The sequence below is a fragment of the Rhipicephalus sanguineus genome, chromosome 6 (assembly GCF_013339695.2).
Source record: "Rhipicephalus sanguineus isolate Rsan-2018 chromosome 6, BIME_Rsan_1.4, whole genome shotgun sequence".
NCBI lineage: Eukaryota > Metazoa > Arthropoda > Arachnida > Ixodida > Ixodidae > Rhipicephalus > Rhipicephalus sanguineus.
In genome coordinates this window covers 106146728-106169076 of record NC_051181.1, presented here as the reverse complement: position 1 = coordinate 106169076, position 22349 = coordinate 106146728, and the positions used below count along the sequence as shown (strand labels likewise).

Genomic DNA, 22349 nt, shown 5'->3' with positions numbered 1-22349 from the left:
TGGCCACGGCGGCCGCATTTCGATGAGGGTCAAATGAAAGAACACCCGTGTTTTCGTTTTAGCTAGACGTTAAGGAACGGCAAATTGGCAATGAAGTTACAAACTAGCTTGTAGCAAAGCGCAGGAAGAGAAGACAAAAGATCAATCGACAAACGGACACGTCCTCGTCTTTGCCTGCGCTACGCTACAAGTCAGTTTACGATGAACCAACAAGCCAAATTCGTACCCTCGTCTTTTTTTTTGCCTAGACAATACAACGCATTATCTCATCAGCAGAAACGAAGTCCTCAAATGCAGTGCCTGGACGGTTCAATATACCAAGCTTCGTCCAGCTGTGCGAGGTCTTTGGGTTGGACCTACTCTTCGACTACAAAAAAAAAAACCAAATTGGCATTCGCGAAACAGTACCTTATATTGGACTGCCTCACGTTATTCCACGATTCATACAACATTTTCAGCGTCGTCTTTATATAGACCGCTGTTGATCTGTGTCGATCGATGGTTAAAATCAGTGGCATCACTGATTTTAACTATATTTATAAGCAAATCTTAACAAACAGTGGTAAATCTCTGGGGATCCGTCGTCCGCACTTTCTTGCCCAGCTGCGAGAGTTAAGCCTGACGAGAGGGAGAGCATGGGTAAAGCTAAGTTGGTGAGAGGGAAGACTATGTAGCGAGCTGAGCATAGTAGAGAAAGAGTAGCGACGTGGAGAGGGTTAATCTGGGAAAGAGGAGGAGAGCAAAGGTGAAACCGCTTGCGGCCTGAGTGTCCAAAGAGACAGACTGTCCAAGGAGACGGAATATCCAGCGAGACGGAATGTCCAAAGTGGTCATTCAGGCTCGTTGGACATTCAATCTCGTTGGACATTCCGCCTCGGTCGGAAAATTGAAATGAGTCGCCATTCGCAGGAACCAAAATTGTATACGTAATAGATTAAATGTAACCCTGCAAAGTAGCCGCAATATTGTGTGCAACGAGTTCGCATACTTTACTACACAAGCCTTCTGTTCAGTGCTTTATTCAAGCATTTATTTAGTGTCAACCTATCCATCGGTGGGATCCAAACCCACAACTTTCGGATTGCGGGTCCGATGTTCTAACAATTGAGCTACGACGGAGCCCGCTCCCTCGTCCACTTTGTTGGGTATTTATGTGCGTTTGATCCCTGGGAGTGTTAGCCAACGCAAATCATAGCCGTATTTGCAAGGTTGCGGGTTCGGATCCCACCGACGTAAAGGATGCTCTCTCTTCCACTTTATTACTTCCAATTTGGGTTATAATCATTGCACTACAGTTAAAAACAGCAACGTTGGACGTTCAGAGTCGTTGGACATTCCGTCTCGTTGGACATTCTGGCTCTGAATCCGCTCCCGCCATAGTTTCGCCCATTCAGAGCCCTAATGTCCAACGAGACGCAGGTGGTGTGGAAAGGAGGAGAGAGCAGGAGAGCGATTGGCTGCGCCAGTGGAAGGAGTCGACCGGTAGTCTATACATATTGTCTATACATACGATCTATATATATTGTCACGTGGTCGTGACGGTGAAGGACGCGGCAGTCAGCGTATTCAAAGACGGAACTCTTGGGGCGAACCTGTGCCCGGAAAATGAGAGGCCAAAAGACAAGGAATGCCCACTGTAGGCCGTTAGCGGCGCGGGCAGTCGTCGGCCGTCGAGTAATCTGATCTGCGGATAGGCTCGTCGGCATTCATACATGCGGCATCGAACATTCCAGCCTTATAGCTGGTGGCCGCCTGAGTTCCAGAATAAATTCAACTGCTCGTGTTTTCGCGCTCCAACCTACCAGAAGATCCTAAAATAATCAGGAAAGTTCATAGACATTCGAGCGCAGTTTGAGCAAGCTAGTGGTTACATGTGTAACGGACCGGTTACATTGAAGTAGCAAGAGAAGCGCACTTCCTTTTCCTTCTGCCTTCTTCCTTTTCAGTGGAAGTTGTGTGTAGTGGGATTTACCCAATTTCTGTGGTACGTGCGCGTTTATGATGATGATGATGATAGTTTTCGATAGGCCGCACAGATTTCTGTGGCACACACCCGTCTATTGGGCTAACTGTTGCCTTCATTTTTAGTGGCCCAGTGGGAAGTAGTGGGATTTACCCAATGTATGTGGCGCATACCCGTTTATGATGCTAACAAGCGTTACCGCGGATACCGGGCATGAAAGGCTCGAGCAAGAAGAGATACGCTGTTAAGGCTTTCTTATTGATCTAGAGAGTCACGTCATTGTTGATTTTCGCCCAACAAGTCATCATGCATTAACGTTCCGCTGTACTTTTTCCGCAGGTGAGGATTTCTCCAGATGGAGAGAATGCATGATTACAAAACTGCCGCAAGACGTAAGTACCGAAAATAACGCGCTTTCTCAACGTACCCCTCTTACGTGCATGATACTGAGAAATAATAAGGCTGTGATGACGTAATAGCCTTTGTTTTCTAAAAGTTCAGTGTCGACCGAGAAGCTGTGCTGCAGTAAGCAGCCTGAAAAAAAGTCACAGTTTCGCCGCAAGGGCGAAGCAATGAATGCGATAGCAAGAAAAGCGGCCCGTGATGGACGCGCTGCGATTACCGTGCGTCCATCACTACCCGGCAGCTACTAGACAGTTTTAATTTCACGTACGTAGGGACTTCTCATACGCAAACGTGAAAAGTACACGTACGTTACGTGCACGACATCTGAAACGCTTTTAGCTACACGCAGCGCGACGCGCGGTGAGAGCTACCACGTAGCTCGATCTGCTGAGGATCATGAACACTGCGGTAGTTTGTTCGAGCGCCCGCGCGAGCAGACAGCGGAAGGGCAAGGTTCTCGCTGCGCAAATATAAGAAGCGAGAGAGCTGGCCGACGCGCCCGCGCGCTCCTAGCGCCATCTCGCTGGTAATGAAGAAACGCTTATAAGCGTCTCAGTCTCGGAGGACTGCAAACGGTCAAGGGTGTGTATATAACGCTCGCCGTTAGCTGCCAAAGGGATGTACTGTCGGCCGCAAAAGTTTGCGGGATGTGCAGCGCGTGGCGGAGCGACGTAAAACTGCATTGCTGCGTCACCTACCGTGATGCGGCGGGTGTTGAGGCTATCGGCCGCAGCCTCCGCGATTAGATCCGGTAAAGGCACGTTGTCTAAACGCGCCTTCGTTAATCACCGAGGCCGATAGCCTCAACACCCGCCGCATCACGGTAGGTGACGCAGCAATGCAGTTTTCCGTCGCTCCGCCACGCGCTGCACATCCCGCAAACTTTTGCGGCCGACAGTACGCTTTGTGGTGTAGTGCTTAGCGCACCGCGCTGCAAATTCAGAGGTCGGTGGTTCGATTCCGCGCTGCGGAAGCATTTTTCTGATTTATTTTTCTTTGGGATATTGATGTATATATACATACTTATGCATATACGCAGCATGACGGCGGCGACGGCGACGGCAAAAATCAGCCGAGACTGTCCATATAATTGCTATCGCAATAAAATGATATTAAGGGCATGCACTACACTGGCATCGGATTTCACGAAAGACTTATTGCGCGAATGCGAAATATATCTAGCCGGAGAAGCACAGAAAAACAAAATATGTTGTTTACAATAGCATGGCTTCTTGCCAGCAAAATCAGCCAATGTAAGAAAAAAAAATTGGGGGCAGCTACGCACTAGGGGGGCGAAGACTGTGGCACGGAGCTGGTGCCCTCGCCCTCCTCCTATACCGAATTCTCACCTTCACTTCCCTTTCCCACCCCTCTGCTATACTATACTATACTATACTATACTATACTATACTATACTATACTATACTATACTACACTACACTGTACACGGCTGTGATATGCTCTGTCTCTCTCTCTCATTCTGTCTTTCATTCTTTCTTTCTCTCTATCCTCTTCTTGTTCTCTCGCCCATAACAATGCAATCAATGGTTCCCCTAAATGCTTGTCCTGCTACAATGCGTGGATAGCCGAGTGATTACGATGCTCGCCTTCGGACCGTGAGTACCCGGGTTCGAATACCGCAATAAATTTTCTTTCGTTTTATTTATTTATTTTTCTCCTCCTTTCCACTTCTCATCTCCTCTCCTACTTCTTTTCTTCCCTCTCTCCCCTTCGCCGAGCAGTGTTTTCGCTTAACGCTAGCTTCCCTGCTCCTTCCTTGCTCCTTGCCTCAGCAGCTGCTGTACTCTGCAGCAGGGCTTGCCCAACTCCTGTGGCACATACCCGCTCGAGTTTCTGCGCACGATTTGCATGGGAACAGCGGCTTAAACATCTCCGCTGTTAAAGTTCTACAGAGATCTAAGACAGCTATCAGCGGTTGCGAGCCAACATGTGCTTCGATGCTAAAAGCGTGAGCGGCGTCAATGTCAACACGCGCTCAAGAAGTACCTTTGCCCTTTTCATATCAATTTTGGCTGTGACGGGTCGACTCGGTGGAGGGGAGGGGATGTACAGCGCGTGTCCTTGCAGACTTCCCGCAGCAGAAGGGACACTGAACAGTGTTTATGGAGATCACGCGAGGCGATACCTGCCATGTCATTGTCTAGAATATTATTCGTTGGAGCTCTGTAGCCTCATTGCGCAAATGTTCGCCCTTCTTCTGATGGAATGTTAGTCACGATGTGTCTCTTCGTATGTGCATCATCGTATCACACTGTGTTTCGTGGCATTCTTATATGACGATGGACTGCTATTTGTTGGAGCCCTAAACGTATACAAACTCGCCCTGACCGCATGACTGGGTGGTATTGCCAATTAACTGCAATCGGTAATGGCGAGCAGTGGAATCTTCGTCAAGGTGTACGGAGCCAGCTTACTTATCCTCCCTTCTTTCGCTTTTTCTTATTTCCCAGAGAATACAGACGTACGAAACCTGCCGCAACCAGTCTCGTGGCACTGAAATGCGCAGGTTCCGACAGGTAAGAATTCCCGGTTTCCTGCCTGCGTCCCAAACAAAGGAATGTCACCGCCCCCCTCCAGCGTTCGGTAAAGTCCACCTTCGCTTATCGAGAGCCGTTTAATTTCTTTTATATGCAAGCTAACCGGCGGCAAGCTCACGGTTGCGCTTCCACTACTATTAACCGGGCTATTATCTTCTAATGCACTGTCGCGAATGTAAATGCATATCCAATTTCGATGAATTCGGCGTTTGATACAGACACAATATCGAAGAAACGCGTCTAATGGTCGAGGCTCGCATATCATTAGCAGTGTAAACGCATGCGTGAGCCAGTCGGGGGTTAGCTTGCATGGAAAAGAGATGAAATGTCTAAGCTTTTATCCCTCACGTAATACCACACCTGTGTCCAATTGACAGGTGGCGCTCCATACCTGAGCATACGTAGATGAGTTTTATGTCTACATTCTTTTCCTTCACTGTGTGCCCTTTAAATTGATAGCCGGTGTTTGTGTTCTATGGTTATCGTTTACTGTGTCCACGTTTGAACGCCCACGTTATTTTGTGATGAATACTTACTAACTATCTCAACTTTCTGTCGTTCTAACGCAAATTGAACTCGAGAATCGGAGCTATCAGGTAAAATACTTGGGCCTTATCCTCACGTCGAATCTTAACTGCGAACCTCACATCTCCTCCATCTTTCAGACCGCCGAACGCGAACTATCTTTCTTACGAAGGAGGTTACGCAACACTCCGCGACATGTGAAATTAAATGCCTATAAAACACTTATTAGACAACCATTAGAATATGCTGTTTTAATCTGGAGCCCCTACCAAAAGCACCTAACTGATAAAATTGAGCACATGCAAAAACTAGCGGCTAGATTCATATACTCTGTTTATTCTAGACAATCCAGTGTCTCTGAACTATAAGCGGAAGCAAACCTAGAACTACTTTCACGGCGAATAATAGTTTGAAAGCTTAAATTCTTCTATCTCATGTACCATGGTGAATTCAAAATTACAGTAACGTTCTTTACTCCTTTCCTACACTCATCAATAACTAACCACAGTAAAACAATTATAGGTAACCTTCAAGCCTCGTCAACGCACACGAATATTCACGCTTTCCTTCACATATCTTTCACTGGAACGACTTACCTAATAGTGTTGTGAATTGTAATACTGTAGAATCCTTTGTTGCTAAAGTGCAAACCATTCCTTTTTTGCTCCTGATTGCGTTTTTTTTTATCTCTGTAACCACTCCTTCAAGGGCCCTTTGAGCCGGCGGCATGTTAAAAAAAATGCCTTTCAGCTTTCAGCTTATAACCTTCCAGCTTATGAAAGTTGCCTTAACGGCCTACACCCAGAAATGCAAAAATAGAACTGAATGCGTTGTGTTACACCTCGTGAACATTTTCATCATGACATAATAGCTTCACAAAAGGAAATCTTGCTTCTAATCAGCAGATTTATAGAAGCGGTAAAACTCAAGAAATTGTGTTTTAGGGGCGATTATTTGGGATGTGCTTGACGTCTCTTAAACCGAGTGTCTGTGGACACCGCGTCTGGCTTATTTCGTCAGCTTGTCGCAGTCAGGCATAGCGTGACGTTTTTTTTTTTTTTTTTTTTAACTGTATGTTCCTGAAAGTAGCACGCAGGCTCTTTTTTTTTTTTCAGTAATAAGACACCACTCGAGATAAGGAAACCAGGCAAGGATTAAACGAGGAAAACTATGGAATTGCATGATGGTCGTATTAGCATATATGGGCTGAGATTTAGCTTGATCTGGGGGTTACCTTGTATGACTTTAATCCTATCTTGTTCCGTATTTCTTGGTTGTACTCCGAGTTAAAAGTGGCGTTCAATTATCGTGGTTCCTCATAATAGCAAATATTCTTGACTTTTCGCGCATATTGTGCATGTGGTCGTGTGTCACATCAGTGATTTTTGTCTTTTCATTTGTAGTGACATTTTATCATTTCAGGGTGATTCATTGAAATAATATCTTAATGTTTATTGCTTTTTCCAGGGTCTGGAATGCGTTCTCTCAAGCTACAACCTCGTAAGTTCACTGCTGGCGAAGTATTTAAGCTACCCGTAATTTTCGCTAATAATAAAATAATAATAAACATTAAAAAGATATCAGGCCACCAAACAATTCTCGTTAATTAAAGATGCCGCACACTTTTTGCGCACATGGGGCACCAACAGATACGAGACCGTACGCCCTATCATTCGTAAGGTTGATGCAGAAAGGCATACCTCTGCGGAGCAGGAAACTATGCCGACAAGTTTTCATATCCTTATTGCACGGCTGTTCACACTTTCTTGCTTACTAAACATGCGCCTAGTCGAGCTACACTAACAGGTAATGTCGGCTGTTCTCCACAGCTTAGCCATGCAGTGTACATGAACGTATGCCGGTTTTAGGCATGTACAACACTTACAAAAATCAAACGCACACAAGCAATGCTATATTGTTATCGGCTCCTGTGTTACTTCAGTAATACAATACGAGCTGTGCACGACAGTGCCCTTGTACGCGACAAACACCTTCCATGTACAGCTCTTTGATCACGCTGATAGCACATTTATTTAACACGAAGAACTGAAAGGAACCCTACGCGTTGCTACTCGTAGCGGCCTCAGCGAGAGGGTTTCAAAGGTAACTTCAGTGAATTCCGAAGCTTCCTCTTCTGATCATATGTTTCTGACAACACTTCGAGGTTATTTAGACAAACCGAGATTCTTCATTAGGCGACGTTAGAAGTAAACAAAACAAAACTCGGTAGCTAACAAGAGGAAAAAATCTGGGGTTCCTAATAAACAGGACATTTATGTCAATTTATGTGATATTTTTTGTATTTTTTTATAAAAATGAAGAAAACCTGACGTTTCAAAGAACACAGTGCGACGCTTGCGTAATCGCGGCGCGCATCTCTTCACAACGCTTGCAGTATCCAGATGTCGATTACGGTGCTCCACGATATAGCCTGCATCTAATTACATTGCATGTTGACCATGCTTTCAAATCGCAAGTGTCGCGATGCGGCACGATACTAAAACACCTTCCTATACAGAGGCACCCCTGGGCTATCTCGTGCGGTAGGACTACCAGATAACGATTCACTGGCTGCAATGCACAGGCGGAAAGCTTAATTACAGATATATTAAACCTTATTGGGGGAGTAAAAAATGCACCGAGAATGCCAAAAGCAACCTCACAAAAATTGTCGACTCGTGTCAAAGGTTTTCCGTGTGACACGCACTATTCATACCTGTTCCCCATTGTCACCCAGTTATCTGTTGCCACCTGGTGAGGCCCTACATATTGCAACCACCGATCGGCACAAGCCGCGCCAGAACCTTCTCCATTGATTGGGAGTTTTCTAAGATTGCGCTCCCGGCTCAAGTTTATTCTGGAACTAACGCAGTCGCCAACAATAGGGCTACAATCTCCGAACCTACGTATATAAAAACCTACGAGTTTCACGAACGATCAGATCAGTCGAACCCTGACGTCCGTGCTAGCCGCTATCGCTGTACAGCGAATACTGCTTGTACCTTTAATTTGTTTTATTGTGCACAAGTTAGCCCAATAAAAGTTTTACACTGTACCAGCTTAGTATTCTGCGTACTTCATCGTCACAACCACATGACAATATAATGTCACAGACGCTTGAGCCGGGGTTCACGCGGTTAGGATAAAATAATCTCAACCTCCTGACCTTGTGTGTCATTGCGACCGCCGTCATACGTATAGTAGGCCGGTTTTCGTGTAGTGTAGGAGTACTGCTTGCTTGCAGGTGAATAGGACTGACGTCGACTTGAGCCGTATGCAACAGGCGGCTCAAAATGTCACGCAGCAGGAATTGAGGGCAGCATTCCAAGAGTGTCCCCAGGACGAGAACAACAAGAAAGTGAGTCGCAAGAACATTCGTCACATTTTTATAAGGGGTTTTATCAATCGAGAGTATTTCCGGCAAGAACTGGTGCTTCGCCATCTTACGTCATGGGATCTTAAAGATAGCGCGGAAAACAAACGAAAAGCTACAACTTAATATTAGACAGATTTAGTTGGGCGTCCGCAGCAACGTACGGACGCAGCCTGCCAGCCATTTGCTATGGCAGGCTGCGTCCGTACGTTGTTGCGGACGCTCAACTAAATCTGTCCATTCACACATACATATCATACACGTAATTTGACTCACATTCAGATGTGTAGATTGCGTGGCTTCTGCCTATTACTTGTTATTCATGATTTGTTCTTGCAGTTTGTACTATGAGACGGGGACGATACAGGCACAACAATACAGGTGGTGCGCAAACACCTGTGTTGTTGCCCCTTTCACATCCTTGGTCTCGTAGTATACGAAGCGCAAGAAGAAATCATAAATGACTACCAACCAGCCCGATTCATCTCTTTATTACTTGTTATCATTTCGCGCTATTCAATTTCATGCCGCCGCGGCGGCCCATGGGCAAGGTGCTCGGCTGCTGACCCGAAAGTCGCGGGTTGGATCGCGGCCGCGGCGGTGGCATTGGAGGTGAAAATACTAGAGGCCCGTGTACTCTGCGATGTCGGTGCACGTTGAAGAACCCTGGGTGGTCTAAATTACCAGGAGCATTCCATCACGGCGTCTGTCATAACCTGAGTCGCTTTGGCACGTCAAAAACTACGAAACCAACCAGCATTTCAGTTTCATGGCAAATTATATGTACGAAACTAGTGCTCATGCCCATTTTGACACAATTGACCTTCTCTACGGACCGTTGTTTTCTTATTAGGAGAACAGGAGGATAGTGGTAAGGGTGTCAGCAAACTATGTAATGCTTATAGAGCAGATGGCCGAACAGATCATACATACGTCTGGTAATGCAATAGAGTGACAGGGTAGCTGCTTGGGCTGGTTGGTACTGCATTCTTTAAAGGAACCCTAAAGCAATAGAGTGGCCTCCAATGAAGGGGAGAACGACAGAGCATCGGGTGATGCCAATAGATTCAAAAACTTTCCGGTGTCGAGTAAAGCCTACTGAGACAAAACTAGTTTATTTGGAGGTTAGAGAGCAGCCTCCACCTTTCCATTGATAATAAATATGATGGCGGAAAGTTGTTCAACAGTTCAATGAATAGAATAGGCTTTATTGATCTAAGCAACGGTCGACGTCCTTGCTCATTGTGGGAGGCGCTCTCATTTTAGAATGGCGTTGGCCCCAGTTATTTATTTGTTTCATTTGCAGCTCAACAAAGCTACGCGCAGCACGGCGAATTCTGCGGGGAACATGTACAGGTTCTGGCACCTGTAAGCATAGGTCGGCAAACTCACTCAGACTCACTCAGATTCAGATCGAACCGTGAGTCTGAGTCTGAGTGAGTCCGGGCGAGTGATATTGTGGTGAGTTTGAGTCCGAGTGAGTCCGCTTGTGAAAAGTTTCAGTGAATGTGAGTCCGAGTGGGTCCGGTAGGGGAAAATTCCGGTGAGTCTGAGCCCGAGTGAGTCCTAAGCGCAAAATATATTTCTTGAGTGAGTCTGAGTTAGCTCCGCACTTTTTTGCCGACCTATGCCTGTAAGGAAAGCCCCTCATGAGTATTAAAGAACTCATAGCGCCAATAGTAATGCATTCGTAAAACTACTATTGCACTTACTGCATCATGACTGGGAGGCATATAAGGTATATTGCCTTAGTCAAGTAAAATAAATTCTAATATTCTCCGGGCTTAAATGAGGAATTTCCTCTAAACGTAGATGGCCCTCTACGCGGACGTTTATCCATTGTGGCACCATGAATATCAAGCCGCATTCAGGACTCAAACCCGTAGCGTTGTGTTAAGCAACGGAAGGCCATCTTCGCTCATCAAAGCAGCAGTGGCCCGATGCACAAACTTCATTTTCTTAAGTCTTTCATGCCACTGGCCGACCAGCTTCACTACTGATATGTCGGCCATCACGATTAGCTGACATGTATTCATACGGAACAGCCGCCGCAGTGCCGGCGCACTGAAGTTGAGGACGAATACCACGAGGTTCCGAATGCTGGACAGTCGCCATCTTGGTTATTCTTGATCTACGTGGAAATATATTGTCCGAGAGTTAGCGCGGGAATGAGTTAGTTTAACAAGCGTAGTCGTCGCAGCAGGAATTTCTTCACGCTGCTGAACATGGATAGCCCTCTTAGCTGATATGAAAGCGGCACGCTCATAACCGGAACACGCTCATAAACGTCTAGAAAATATTACCAAGATTTTCAAAATATATTTGTCAACGCGCATGTGGTTTAGTATCAGCGCACAGATAATAAGCGCAAAATTTAATCCGATAGCTTCATGGCCACACCTCTAGCTATGTAACTGTGTTGCCGCCAGGCGACACCGCCGAAAGACAACCAGCCCATTCCGCGCGCTCATCCGGCTACGGGATCCCGCGAGGAATCTTCAGCTATACCGAAAAGCTGAGTAGGAGCACCTTGAAGGCGCAGCCTGTTAGCTCGGAGGCACGAACAGCATGAGCCGTGTTCAAGCGAGCAGACCGAAGAACGAACCATAAGTGTATCCCAAATTATAATCAAGTGTAGCAATACAGTGATGTTACCTTCCTTATCGAACCGCTTTTTGATTTCTTTGCTATGACATTTTAAAATAAATGATCCCAGTAACTAAGCTTTTTCACCCACATCTCCAGCTACTGCTGTTATTTTTTTATTTTTTTATTTAGAAAATACTGCGGTCACTGAAGACCAGGCAGGTGGGGAACATTACAATAAAAAAATATGCAAACATTAGGGTGAACAAAACCAGGAAAAATCCGGTCCAAGCTCGCTCAGTGACCACTACTTGTAATCTGCTGTTCTCCGAAGACACAAGTGCCATTTATAAATTGAAGGAGAAAGAACGTGCCGATGAACTCGGTCATTGTTGCACAGGCGGGAAAGACGAATGCATTGAGGGCAACGCATGGCTATGAGCTCAGTACATAAATGTATCTAACGAAGATACAAAATACTACCAGTGGACCAGATGCAAGCACCCGGGTTCTCACTGCTGTCAAAGAAATCTTTCGAACCAAAATGGCAAAATTCAAGAACCAAAGTAAACTTCGGTCCGCAATAGGCAACGAACAGCCTCTGGAACCGAACGAACATCGTCAAAAGGCTTGTGAAGGCGCCTAAACATGTGAGCGATGGTCAGACTTACTGGAGCATGCTACCTCCATGGACAGTCTTTATGGAATCTTCTGCAATCCACAATATTTCACGGAAAGAACCTAGCGGCATCAGACAATGTCTGTCAGCGATGGCAGAGTAAGAATGAACGATGGCAGAATGTACGTCACGAACCTATCAGTTATGATTAGACCAACAATACTACAGCTTATACTCCATTCTACAACGGCTCAGTTGTAGAATTTAATAGGCTAGAAGCGCCAATATTTAGAAGCAACGGGAAGCACCTGTTTTTAAAGCGGATGGGAGTATTTACGGGTCAGCAGAGCTGAAGCAAGCAAAATAGGTTGACTCCCTCCTCCCCTACCCCACCTCCTCCCCACCTCAAAAAAATACAAATAAAAACTGGGAAGTACTTTATGGGAGTCGTTACAAGTAGCTAACTGTATAATACGGAGATAGAGGTTGAAATGAAGAAATTGTTGAAAAGAACAAAGAGAGACAAGCGTAATCATAGGCTTCAGACATAATTTAGTGCGCAAAAGGACAGCGGATAAGGTGAAGAAAACAGATAGGACGCGGTGCTCAACTTCAGCTGAGGATTTACTCGCAGAAAAAAAAAAAGTCATAGTTTCGCCGCAACGGCGAAGCAATGAATGCGATAGCAATAAATTGTAATGTAACACGAAGAACGGAAAGCAGCTCGAACTTGCCAGCGCGTCGCTCGAGCCCAAAGAACGCACGAAAAGAACGCACACAGCACGAGCGCGAACTAATGCGTCACAGCTCGACAATTGAAGTGCACTGCTCAAACATAAAGCAGGACGCACGAAACGAACGAACAGGTACACACAAGACGAGCGCGAACTAATTGTCACAGTTGTTACTTATTTCTGTTTGAACAGCGCGCTCCTTTCGCAAACGCGGCCGCTGCAGCGAGCGAAGCGAAGCACCCCACCTGCCGCCCCTTCTTTCCTCGAGATAAGCGCACGAAAGCGACCACGCCCTGTAGAGCGAAGAGCAACGGCGTTCGCTGGAGCGGGGCACACGCGCGCACGTCGCGCCATCTATGTGGCCACTAAGAAAGCATGCTGAATTACATGGTGTATATAAAAATAGCTCGCCGTTAGCAGGCTGAAAGACGGTACTGTCATGGCCTAACGTTTAACGCGGCGGGCTGCAACGCGAGAGGTCGTCCGTTCGATTCCGCGCGTCAGAAAGAATTTCTGAAATATTCTTCTTTGTGGCTTTTCTATATATATACATACTTATACATATACGGTGAATGACGGCGACGGGGACGGACATTTTCCAGTCGAGACTGTCCATATAATTGCTATCGCAATAAAACAGACTAATTCGCAAGATACACAGGAAGCTGCGCAATGTGAAAAAAAATTACACCATCTCCCGCTAAAGGGGACCATGAGGCGATGCGAAGCCGGAGCACTTGCACGATCGCGTTCCGTTGGCGTTCGCTGGGCATGCTACCGACCTCGCGTCGTGGAACGCGAAGAGGAACACTACGCGCGTCGTGTCTTCCCTCTAGCCTGGCCGTTAATTCTCACAGGGCGTGCGGGGAACGTGGTCGGCGCGCGAGAGAGAGGCCGCGTAGGAGAGGAGAGAGAGGGTGAGGGGACGCGCACGCGCTGGCCCTCATTGCGGCGCTGCGCAGGAGAGAATTTCGGCATGTCGAGCCCGCATTTCAGAGGAGCCAACCGAGGCAAGCGCTGGACTGAACGCGCGCAGCGCTCTACCACTTGAAGGAGAGGAGACTAGAGGAAGAGAGTAGCGTATGCGCCGTGAGAGCAAAAGCGAGAACGCAGGAGAAGCGCAAGCAGGTGCTGGTAGAGAGGTGGAAAGAGTAACGCGCAGCTGTTGGAAAGAGGGAAGGAGGACAGTTTCGCATGCGTAGTGTGAGTGCCGACTACTACGCCGCCTGCGGATTACCACGCCGCGTGGCATACCCCCGAGCAAGAGATACTTCGCATCTAAAAAAATCACTCTAAAAACGCCCTCCATAATCACCACTAATCTTTTCGAATCTTCGCATGCCGACACAACCTACTCATGCCGCATCTAACCATACAGTTCCACGCGCAGATTTCTTTTAAGGTATGCGCAGTCTTTATTGGTGATCATCGACTGTGAGTTATGTGGCAAAACGTAATTACATCAAGCGGGTAGCACTGTGATGTATACCATTGCTTAAAACGGAGGCCACTAAAAATCCTCATCACTCACATAATAAGAATTAAAATAATCAAGTATTAATATTGCGAGAATGGCCAACACTGTTGCAAAACTACTAGGGTTGTGCGAATATCAAATATTTCGAATACGAATCGAATACGAATATCCACCTTCAAATATCGAATCGAATACCGAATATCAAAGGAAAAATGCCTCCACAGTAACAATATTTTATTTAACATGTACTATTTGAAAAAAAAAAAAGAACATTAACAGCCTGACTGGCAACAAAACATACACTGCTATCTCCAGAACACAATGTCCAGGCTAGCGCAATGCACATCACAACGCAAGCAAATATCACGGCACAATGAAGGTAATGACTAGATGTTATCATGAAGAAATATGAGTTGTTCCACATGATCAGGCAGCAGGCGCTCCCTTCTAACAGAGACAACTCCCCCTCCCCTCCCCCCCTGCCACTGAAAAGCCACGCTCGCTTGGAACAGAAGTGGCTGGTATAGGGAGCAAAGCTTTGCCAGACTGGGGTATCTGAAGGTGCGTACAGTCCGCCACCAGTCCCGTGGGTCACTGTCTTTCTTCAGAAGTGGTCCCGCATAGTGAACGAGTGGTAGTGCGGCACGTTACGGCCACATAATATTGAAAATGTACGGTTACATGATCGCCAACAGCGCTGCACGTCGGAGGTGCACCAGCAATAAATCATACGTATTGGGGCGCTCGTCGCAGGCAGATATCGTGCCTCCGTGTACTTACGATGTTTATCGCTCCTCTCGGCGACGTTTTTAGCTATACGAACGCAGCAGAAATGTGGAAGACGAGTTATTTTATGCATGATAATCGAATCGCATAATCGAATTTTTTTTAATATTCGAAGTTATCGAATATTCGAAACTTTTCGAATACACGATTTTCGAATCGAATACGAATATTTCGAATGTAATATTCGAGGAATATTTGAAACTTTCGAATATTCGCACACCCCTAAAAACTACTTTAGTAAGCTTGCTAAGAATATTGTGTCTGTCAACCACAAGTCTCAAAGCGCTTTTAATAAATATGTGCGATGCTTTCTTCTCTGACGGTACGCTATTTCTTGGTACAGGTTGGAAAGGCTGTGAAGTGCCTCATTGACCACCTTGAAACGGTGAGTGTCTTCTCAACTGTTAGTTTAAACATTTCTTTCAAGATATCAAACAGCAGAGCTGTGAGGATACTGTCCTATCTGGTTCACTCGTGGAGTCCTTGGAGGACTCGGACGCTGAAGAAATGCCAGCCCTTATTCGGGATGAACACATTGCGGGCGCTTAAAGCTGTTTTAGACAGGTATTAAGTTCTCCGAAGGCCAGAATGTTGCTGGCATGTCTGTATACAGCCTATAAAAAAGGGATTATCATATCACCATCATCGTTATCACCATGGTAGTGGCAGAGTGGGTTGGGGCCAATGTTCAAACTACGCGTAACATTAAATGGTTAAACATTTACTAATGGGTAAACTTGGGCTAGTTAGTTTTACATGACAGGCGAAGCACGGTGAAAATTTCAGTGAAAAAAAAAAAACAGGGAAAATACACATAACAGTGAAACAGTGCCTCGCATATGTTATTTCGTCTTTTATATTTTCTTAAAATTCATTGCGATTCACGTTTGTTTGAATAACCATCACACTCACGCACGCGCGTGAGCGCGTGAGTGATCGTAGCGTAGTACCTTTGTGCGTATACACCGGACAAATATAAATACACATAAAAAATGTTAGAAATGGTCTGACGGTGTGACTTTAGCTCCTTTGTGTGAGCACGCTTGTTGGGAGCCTGTCAAGTTTTCCACAATGCTTCTGGCTTTCTCAATAATTTCTTTCGCGCAAGCCAGCGCCATTTCACAACGGTGGCGGAGTGTCAGAGTCGTTGTGCTATTCGCATAGGTATGGTGATGAGGACCAGTAAATTTTTGCAGAAAATGTTTTTTTTTTTTCATTCATCACTTTCTGATACGCCTAACTGATGAAAATCAACCAGGTCAACGAGGTTGCTTAGCAGAGGAAGCAGTAGGCTAATGTGCCACGGAACTCACTAGTAAATGCAATTTTTACAGAGGTGGGGCCAGTGGTGGAAAAGGGGTCAATGGTAAAACAATTCATTGATCAAGAAGCAGTATGCGGGTACAGCTGCGATCGATTGGAAGCCGGCTATAGAATTAAAGGAAGCACCAATAGCTAAAATCGGAAGAACTTTGGTGGTTGTAAAGACTGCCAGGCAATTCTGCTAGAACCCATCTATTATTATTCATATATCTGTAAGAGGTGTTAAACAAGAACATTTACTGAGGACGACGCTTTGCAATGGCGTAGAAAATATTCACCATCTTTTGTTATCATGACAAAGCATCTACACAAATGTAGATAATGACGTAGCTACCTTGTGGAAGACTCTGATTGAGGTCTTACGACAGTAAAGGCAACTGATAGACCTGCCGGCGCAAAATAATAAACTGAGTCGCAGAGTCAGTGCACTGATACTTGCACAAAAGCACTTTTCTTTTTTTTTTCTCTCTTCCACCTCGCAACGCTTGCTCGCTGCAGCGGCAGGTATTTTCTTCTGACTCATGTTATTCAGATGTGTTCTACGTAGTGGTAAACTGCCTCCCCAATTTCATGCAGCTGCCTTTATAGTATAATCTGCTTAGTAGTGATTTTTGGAAAATTACGTCACTGCAAACGGTTTGGTGGCGAGATGTGAGACAACTGTGACTGAGTGGCCGCTTCACACAGAGCAAATCAGGTGACACAAGGCTATCTTCTTTTGCGCATGCTTTTACTCTTCCAATATTAATGCGCTGCGACTTAGCAGTTATTTCACAGCTCGCACAGTGCACTCATGTTATGATAGAAGCATTTCAGCCTGCAGCGGTATGTATTGCTGCGCCAGATAGCTGCGTTCTGCGCAGGGCATTACGTACTGCGTAGGGGTTTGCGAATAGTGAATTTCAGAACCGAATCGAATACGAATCGAACAGTGATGACTACGAATCGAATAAGAATCGAATATCATTCGAAAAGTTTTCGAATAATAGGTAAACCATTTCGAGAACAGCCCTAGATTTCCAGAGGAATTTATTTGAAACAAATGTTCACTAACTTAACAAACGAACATTACGATTGTTTTGCCACAATTATGTAAACTGAGGTAAGCTCGAATACAGCAGCGACCTTCGAGATATTTTGTCACTGTAGGTTGAAATAGAGCAGTTGCTTCAGTATTCAAGGTCATAATTCGTCACTATACCTTTTAAATAAAACTGAGACATAATAATGAAACAGTGTTTCATGAATCAGCGTCATCATGAATCTCATGATGATGACACTGTGTTAGACACTTGCTTTTAGACACTTGCTGTTAGACACTTGAGCAAGAACGCCTTCATACGGTGCACAGTATAGCCTCTTTAGTCCCGTAAAAGCTTGGGTTGCGCGCATCTTAGTAATTTGAATAATTAAAACAAGAATGATCTCTCGCTGTTTCAACGTTTTGTTCTTTTGGGGTCTTCCCGTTGGTGCCGATTATTCGTAAAGTATTCGAAAGATATTCCGTATTTTGAATATGCACAATTCGCTTGAAGCACCGAATCGAACAGAACGCTATTCGATTCGTTATTCGAAATTTTCGAATATTCGCACACCCCTAGCACTGCGTGAACTTGTTAAATCGAAATGCGTTTTCTTTCACATATGTAATGAACATTTTTAAGGAGACTTGTACTATGCATAAATGTTTTAGCGAAAGCTGCTACAGTGGTCATCGGCTTTATTTTTCACTGGTTTGAACATTGCCCTTAAAACTGTCATTAACAACCCAAATTATGAACAATAATTGCAAGTACCATTGCTCTAAGCATCGGCCTTACTCAGTCGTCTGTCTTTGTCCGTCCTCGGTCCTACCGTGGCGGTTGCGGTGCTCGACTGCTGAGCCGGAAGTGGCGGGTTTGATCCCGACCGCGGCGGTCGCATTTTGACGGAAGTGAAATGCTAGAGGCCCGTGTACTACGCAGTATCAGTGCTCGTTAAAAAACGCGAGATGGTTTAAATTTCCGGAGCCTTCCACGACGGCGTGCTTCGTAATCATATCATGGTTTCGGCACGTAAAACCCCATATATCATTATTCCTCAGCCCTCTTTGGTTGCGAGAAAAATTGGTCGAAATTGGTGGGATATGAAAAAGTTTAACCCCTGCGAATTTATATCTGTTCCGTAACTGCACTTCCGTATATACGTTCCATATCTTGTGTCTTATTATGCACCATAGTTCTTATCCTGTATGAAAAATACAGTTACGTATAGACCTGCTTGCCGAACGCATCGTGATACAGATAGAAGATACATGTAACCTTGAATCTAAGATACATGTAACTTTGATACGGCCTAGCCCTGCTAGTACTCTATGCTGCGGTGGAGAACTTTTGAAATCAGGCAGCTTATTGTTCACATGCCTGTGTTATCTACGCTGGGACTGAAGAAAGTGTAGCAGGATATATGAATTTATAAAAATTTCTGTTTCCTTCAATTGGAGAAGTTCTGTCATCGCAGGAAGGAAGGTATACATACTGCGCCTTCTGCAAAGCGTTCCCCTGCTGCGATTCCGCGCTGTACTCCGCGAAACAAAAGTCTCCAGGGCACAGGGTTTACAGCACAGTGCCAAGTTTTTGCTCTGTGAATGTGTGAAAGTTCTAATTTAATATACGAATCTGTAGGTTGCAATATATAGTACATGCTGGTATTTTTAATCAGAGGCTATGTTCATAGGCTGAGTGAAAAATCAGCATTTTGCGAGTCTCGCGTCCTGTGCGGATTTGTTCCCGATAATGAATGTACAGGTTTCCCATTAGTGTATCTACCTCGCCGCTTTGTTGAACATGATGCGATCAGCGCAGTGTGTTAGATTTTTATTCTGTTTTTGTGCTTTTTCACGCAGTCCTGCCCTGTGCCAGCCGGTGTTAACAGGGAGTGAAAGCTGGTATTGCTACACCATCAGTAGCAGCAGTGGGTATTCACTAAGCTTTTGTAAGTGCAGCTTTATCCTGTTTTACTTAGTTCACCCTTTTTTGCAGATGAAGCATTGACACAAATACACTGATCCCCACGAGAATAAAAATCAGTAAAGACAGCTTTCGGACAGATGGAACAGCACGCCTTATGTCTTATGGTACTCGGTTCTGCCTACACCGTAGAGTTATGTGCTATTAGAATTTTCTTCAATGCTCCCACAGGGCCTCACCACCGCGAGCATTTCCTGCCCTGTAGTGGACGGAAACATATAACTAGGTGCATTTTTTTCACATCAAGCCACGCTTGTACAAAAAAGTCACAGTTCCGCCGCAAGGGCGAAGCAATGAATGCGATAGCAAGAAACTAATGCTATACGAAGTGAGGCTCGCCAATGGATATTCTCAGTTTGAACAGCGCTCCTGTTGCAAAGGGGGCCGAAGCAGCGAAGGAAACTAGCGTGCTTCAAGTGTCGAGCTGTGACACTTGATAGTTCGCGCTCATCTTCTGTTCGTTCGTTTAGCGGCGTCTCTTGAGCTCGAGTGACTTTCGTACGCTCCGTAACATGAGCGCGGACTATCACGGTGAAAGCTCGAAACATCACCACGAGAAAACCGCGCGAGCAGACAGCGGAAGGGCAAGGTTCTCCCTGCGGAAATATAAGAAGCGAGCGAGCTCGCCGACGACTTTTAAATGCGCCCGTCGCGCTCCTCGCGCCATCTAGCTGAAGAAACGCTTATAAGCGCCTGCCGTCTGAGAGTCCTGCCAGCGGTAAAGGGTGTGTAATAACGCTCGCCGTTAGCTACCTGAAGGATCTGCGCTTTCTGGCGTAGCAGTTAGCGCCACGCGCTGCGGAACGAGAGGTCGCTGGTTCGATTCCGCGCTTCGGAAGTATTTTTCTGAATTATTTTTCTTTGGGACTTTGATATATATATACATGCTTATACATATACGGTGCATGAGGGCGGCGACGGCGACGGCAAAATCCAGCCGAGACTGTCCATATAATTGCTATCACAATAAAAAAGACATCTATTAGGCAATGAGATTTACGAAAAACAAAATCAGTGATCGTAGGCTAAACTGTTAGACTCGTGAAACGGCTAGGGATAATAGGGAGGGGATGAAGGGAAGGGGAGGAAGGGAGGGGCAATTTGAGTACCGTATTTACTCGAATGTAAGGTGACCACGATTGTAACGCCAGGAGGGACTTTTCATTGCGTCCAGGAAGAAAAACAGTTTGTAATGCGGGGGTCGACTTTAGGTAGCAAAAATCTGGAAAAAAACTCGCGTTACATTCGAGTAAATGTGGTACTTTTTAACGTACTCTGTACAGCGAAAGTGACCGGTTGAGGCGCGTAGCGTTTGAAAGAGCGTACGTGTATACTTTGGGTTGCGCGCCGCATGTGATCTTAGGAGCCAACGAAAACTGAAGAAAACCATCACTGATCGAACCCGAAATAGCACTGCTGCTGAAATACTTACATGACATTTTTGTCGCCGTGTCACATATATATTTCCCATTTACTTTACTCATCGTTTACAATAATAGCATTATTGATAATGCTCTCGCGATCAAGAAACCACCTATACCACTTCAGCCCGCCCCCTTGCTGCGTACCTACAGACGACATTGCGTCGTAGAATACAGCAATAGATGTTTGAAAGCTTTTACGTGAGATTGCGAATTCTCTTCTTTGTGCAGAGGAATATTGCTTGGCTGATATGTTGACATGATCTTTGTCCACAGGTTGGCAACGATTTCTTGAGGAAGGAAGAAAACAGAAATGCAGAAGGCAGGGAGGTTAACCAGAAATGCTTCCAGTTTTTTAATATGTTAAAGAATTATTCAAGGGTCCCCTTAAAAGCGACAGCTTTTGTTGTAAGCGAAAGATAGAAGTGAACTTAGACGTTAGCCAATGTTTTATGCTGGTGAGTAATGTGTAGAGGCAATACCGTGCATTATATGGGAAAACGAAGGTGTTTTGATAGTTCATAATAAAATTGGAGTATGCTTACAGACAATTCTATATTAAGCTGGGCTTTAAATGCTAAACTTTTAGGTTTCGAACGTCAATTAAAACGTGTTGTGCGTAATATACGATAACATATGTCTCTTTTGTCGTGGCAATTCAGTTGTGGGAATCATTTGTCGTCTTTTTTTTTCAGATTGTGATCAATTCATCACTTCTGATACTCGTGAATTTACTCCCACTATAGCTGCGACACTGGGCAGATGACAAGGTGCAAGGCGAGAAAACGCTCGGCCGAGGATTTTCCACCAGAAAGGACATTAATGCGATGCTCTCTGACCGAAAATAAATACTTCCTATAAGTGTGCCTGGCGATTTTCTGGTAGTCTTTCTAGTAATGTTATGTATCGGTTCTGTACAGTCTATGCTGACTTCGTAATCTGGTACAGGGAGGCCGTTGGGTAGACTTAAAAAGGACCCACAGCTCAAGCTAAAAGTACCAAAAGTAGCCATGCCATTTAATTTTATCGTCAAATTTGTAGCCAAATAGAACAGAAGCGGTATTACGAAGAGGGTTTTTATTATTGAACAACAAATAATACGATTTCAATTTAGCAGAAACCTAGAAGTAAAAGCACGATTTTTTAAACACAGTTGTGTGTCAAACACCCCGTTTTACATATATATATAATATATAGCATTCCCGGAGAGCTTGAATGAGAAGACAACGCGAACGATGCCCTGTTGCGCTGTCGCGTCCCACTCTTATATGTGAACCTCAAGCGTCTTCTAAGTTTTAGGGGCGAAGCACCTTAAGGTCTCAGCTTGTCGGCGGTGCATCGTCGTCGTGTGTCGCCGCGTGCATCGTCGTGACCAATTTGCTTGCTTGCACCGTCGTGTCCTGTCCATTTGGTTGAGCGCAAGAGCAGGCAGCGTCTGCTAGCGAGTTTCATGGAAAAAAAAAACGACTGCTCGCGCTGCACAACCGTTCAACGGAGGCTCAGGATCTTGACTTGCATTGTGGTGCCAGTGGGAGATTTCTCTTGTGTGTAGTTGAACAATAAAGATTCGC

General features: G+C 45.3%; 2 protein-coding genes across 3 annotated transcripts in view; both read left to right on the top strand.

Moving 5' to 3' along the window:
• The window catches only part of LOC119396095 (uncharacterized), a 62799-nt gene extending 41149 nt beyond the window's left edge, over window positions 1-21650 (top strand). For both annotated transcript variants that reach the window (XM_049416906.1, XM_037663186.2), the window contains 7 exons: window positions 2303-2355; window positions 4840-4905; window positions 6919-6951; window positions 8696-8809; window positions 15370-15411; window positions 19234-19322; window positions 21474-21650. In XM_049416906.1, the coding sequence (XP_049272863.1) occupies window positions 2303-2355; window positions 4840-4905; window positions 6919-6951; window positions 8696-8809; window positions 15370-15411; window positions 19234-19269 (344 nt within the window). In that variant the 3' untranslated portion in view covers window positions 19270-19322; window positions 21474-21650. The remainder of the gene's footprint in view (window positions 1-2302; window positions 2356-4839; window positions 4906-6918; window positions 6952-8695; window positions 8810-15369; window positions 15412-19233; window positions 19323-21473) is intronic.
• LOC119396089 (cathepsin L-like) overlaps window positions 1-22349 on the top strand; it is a 543104-nt gene that overhangs the window by 13963 nt on the left and 506792 nt on the right. The window lies entirely within an intron of this gene.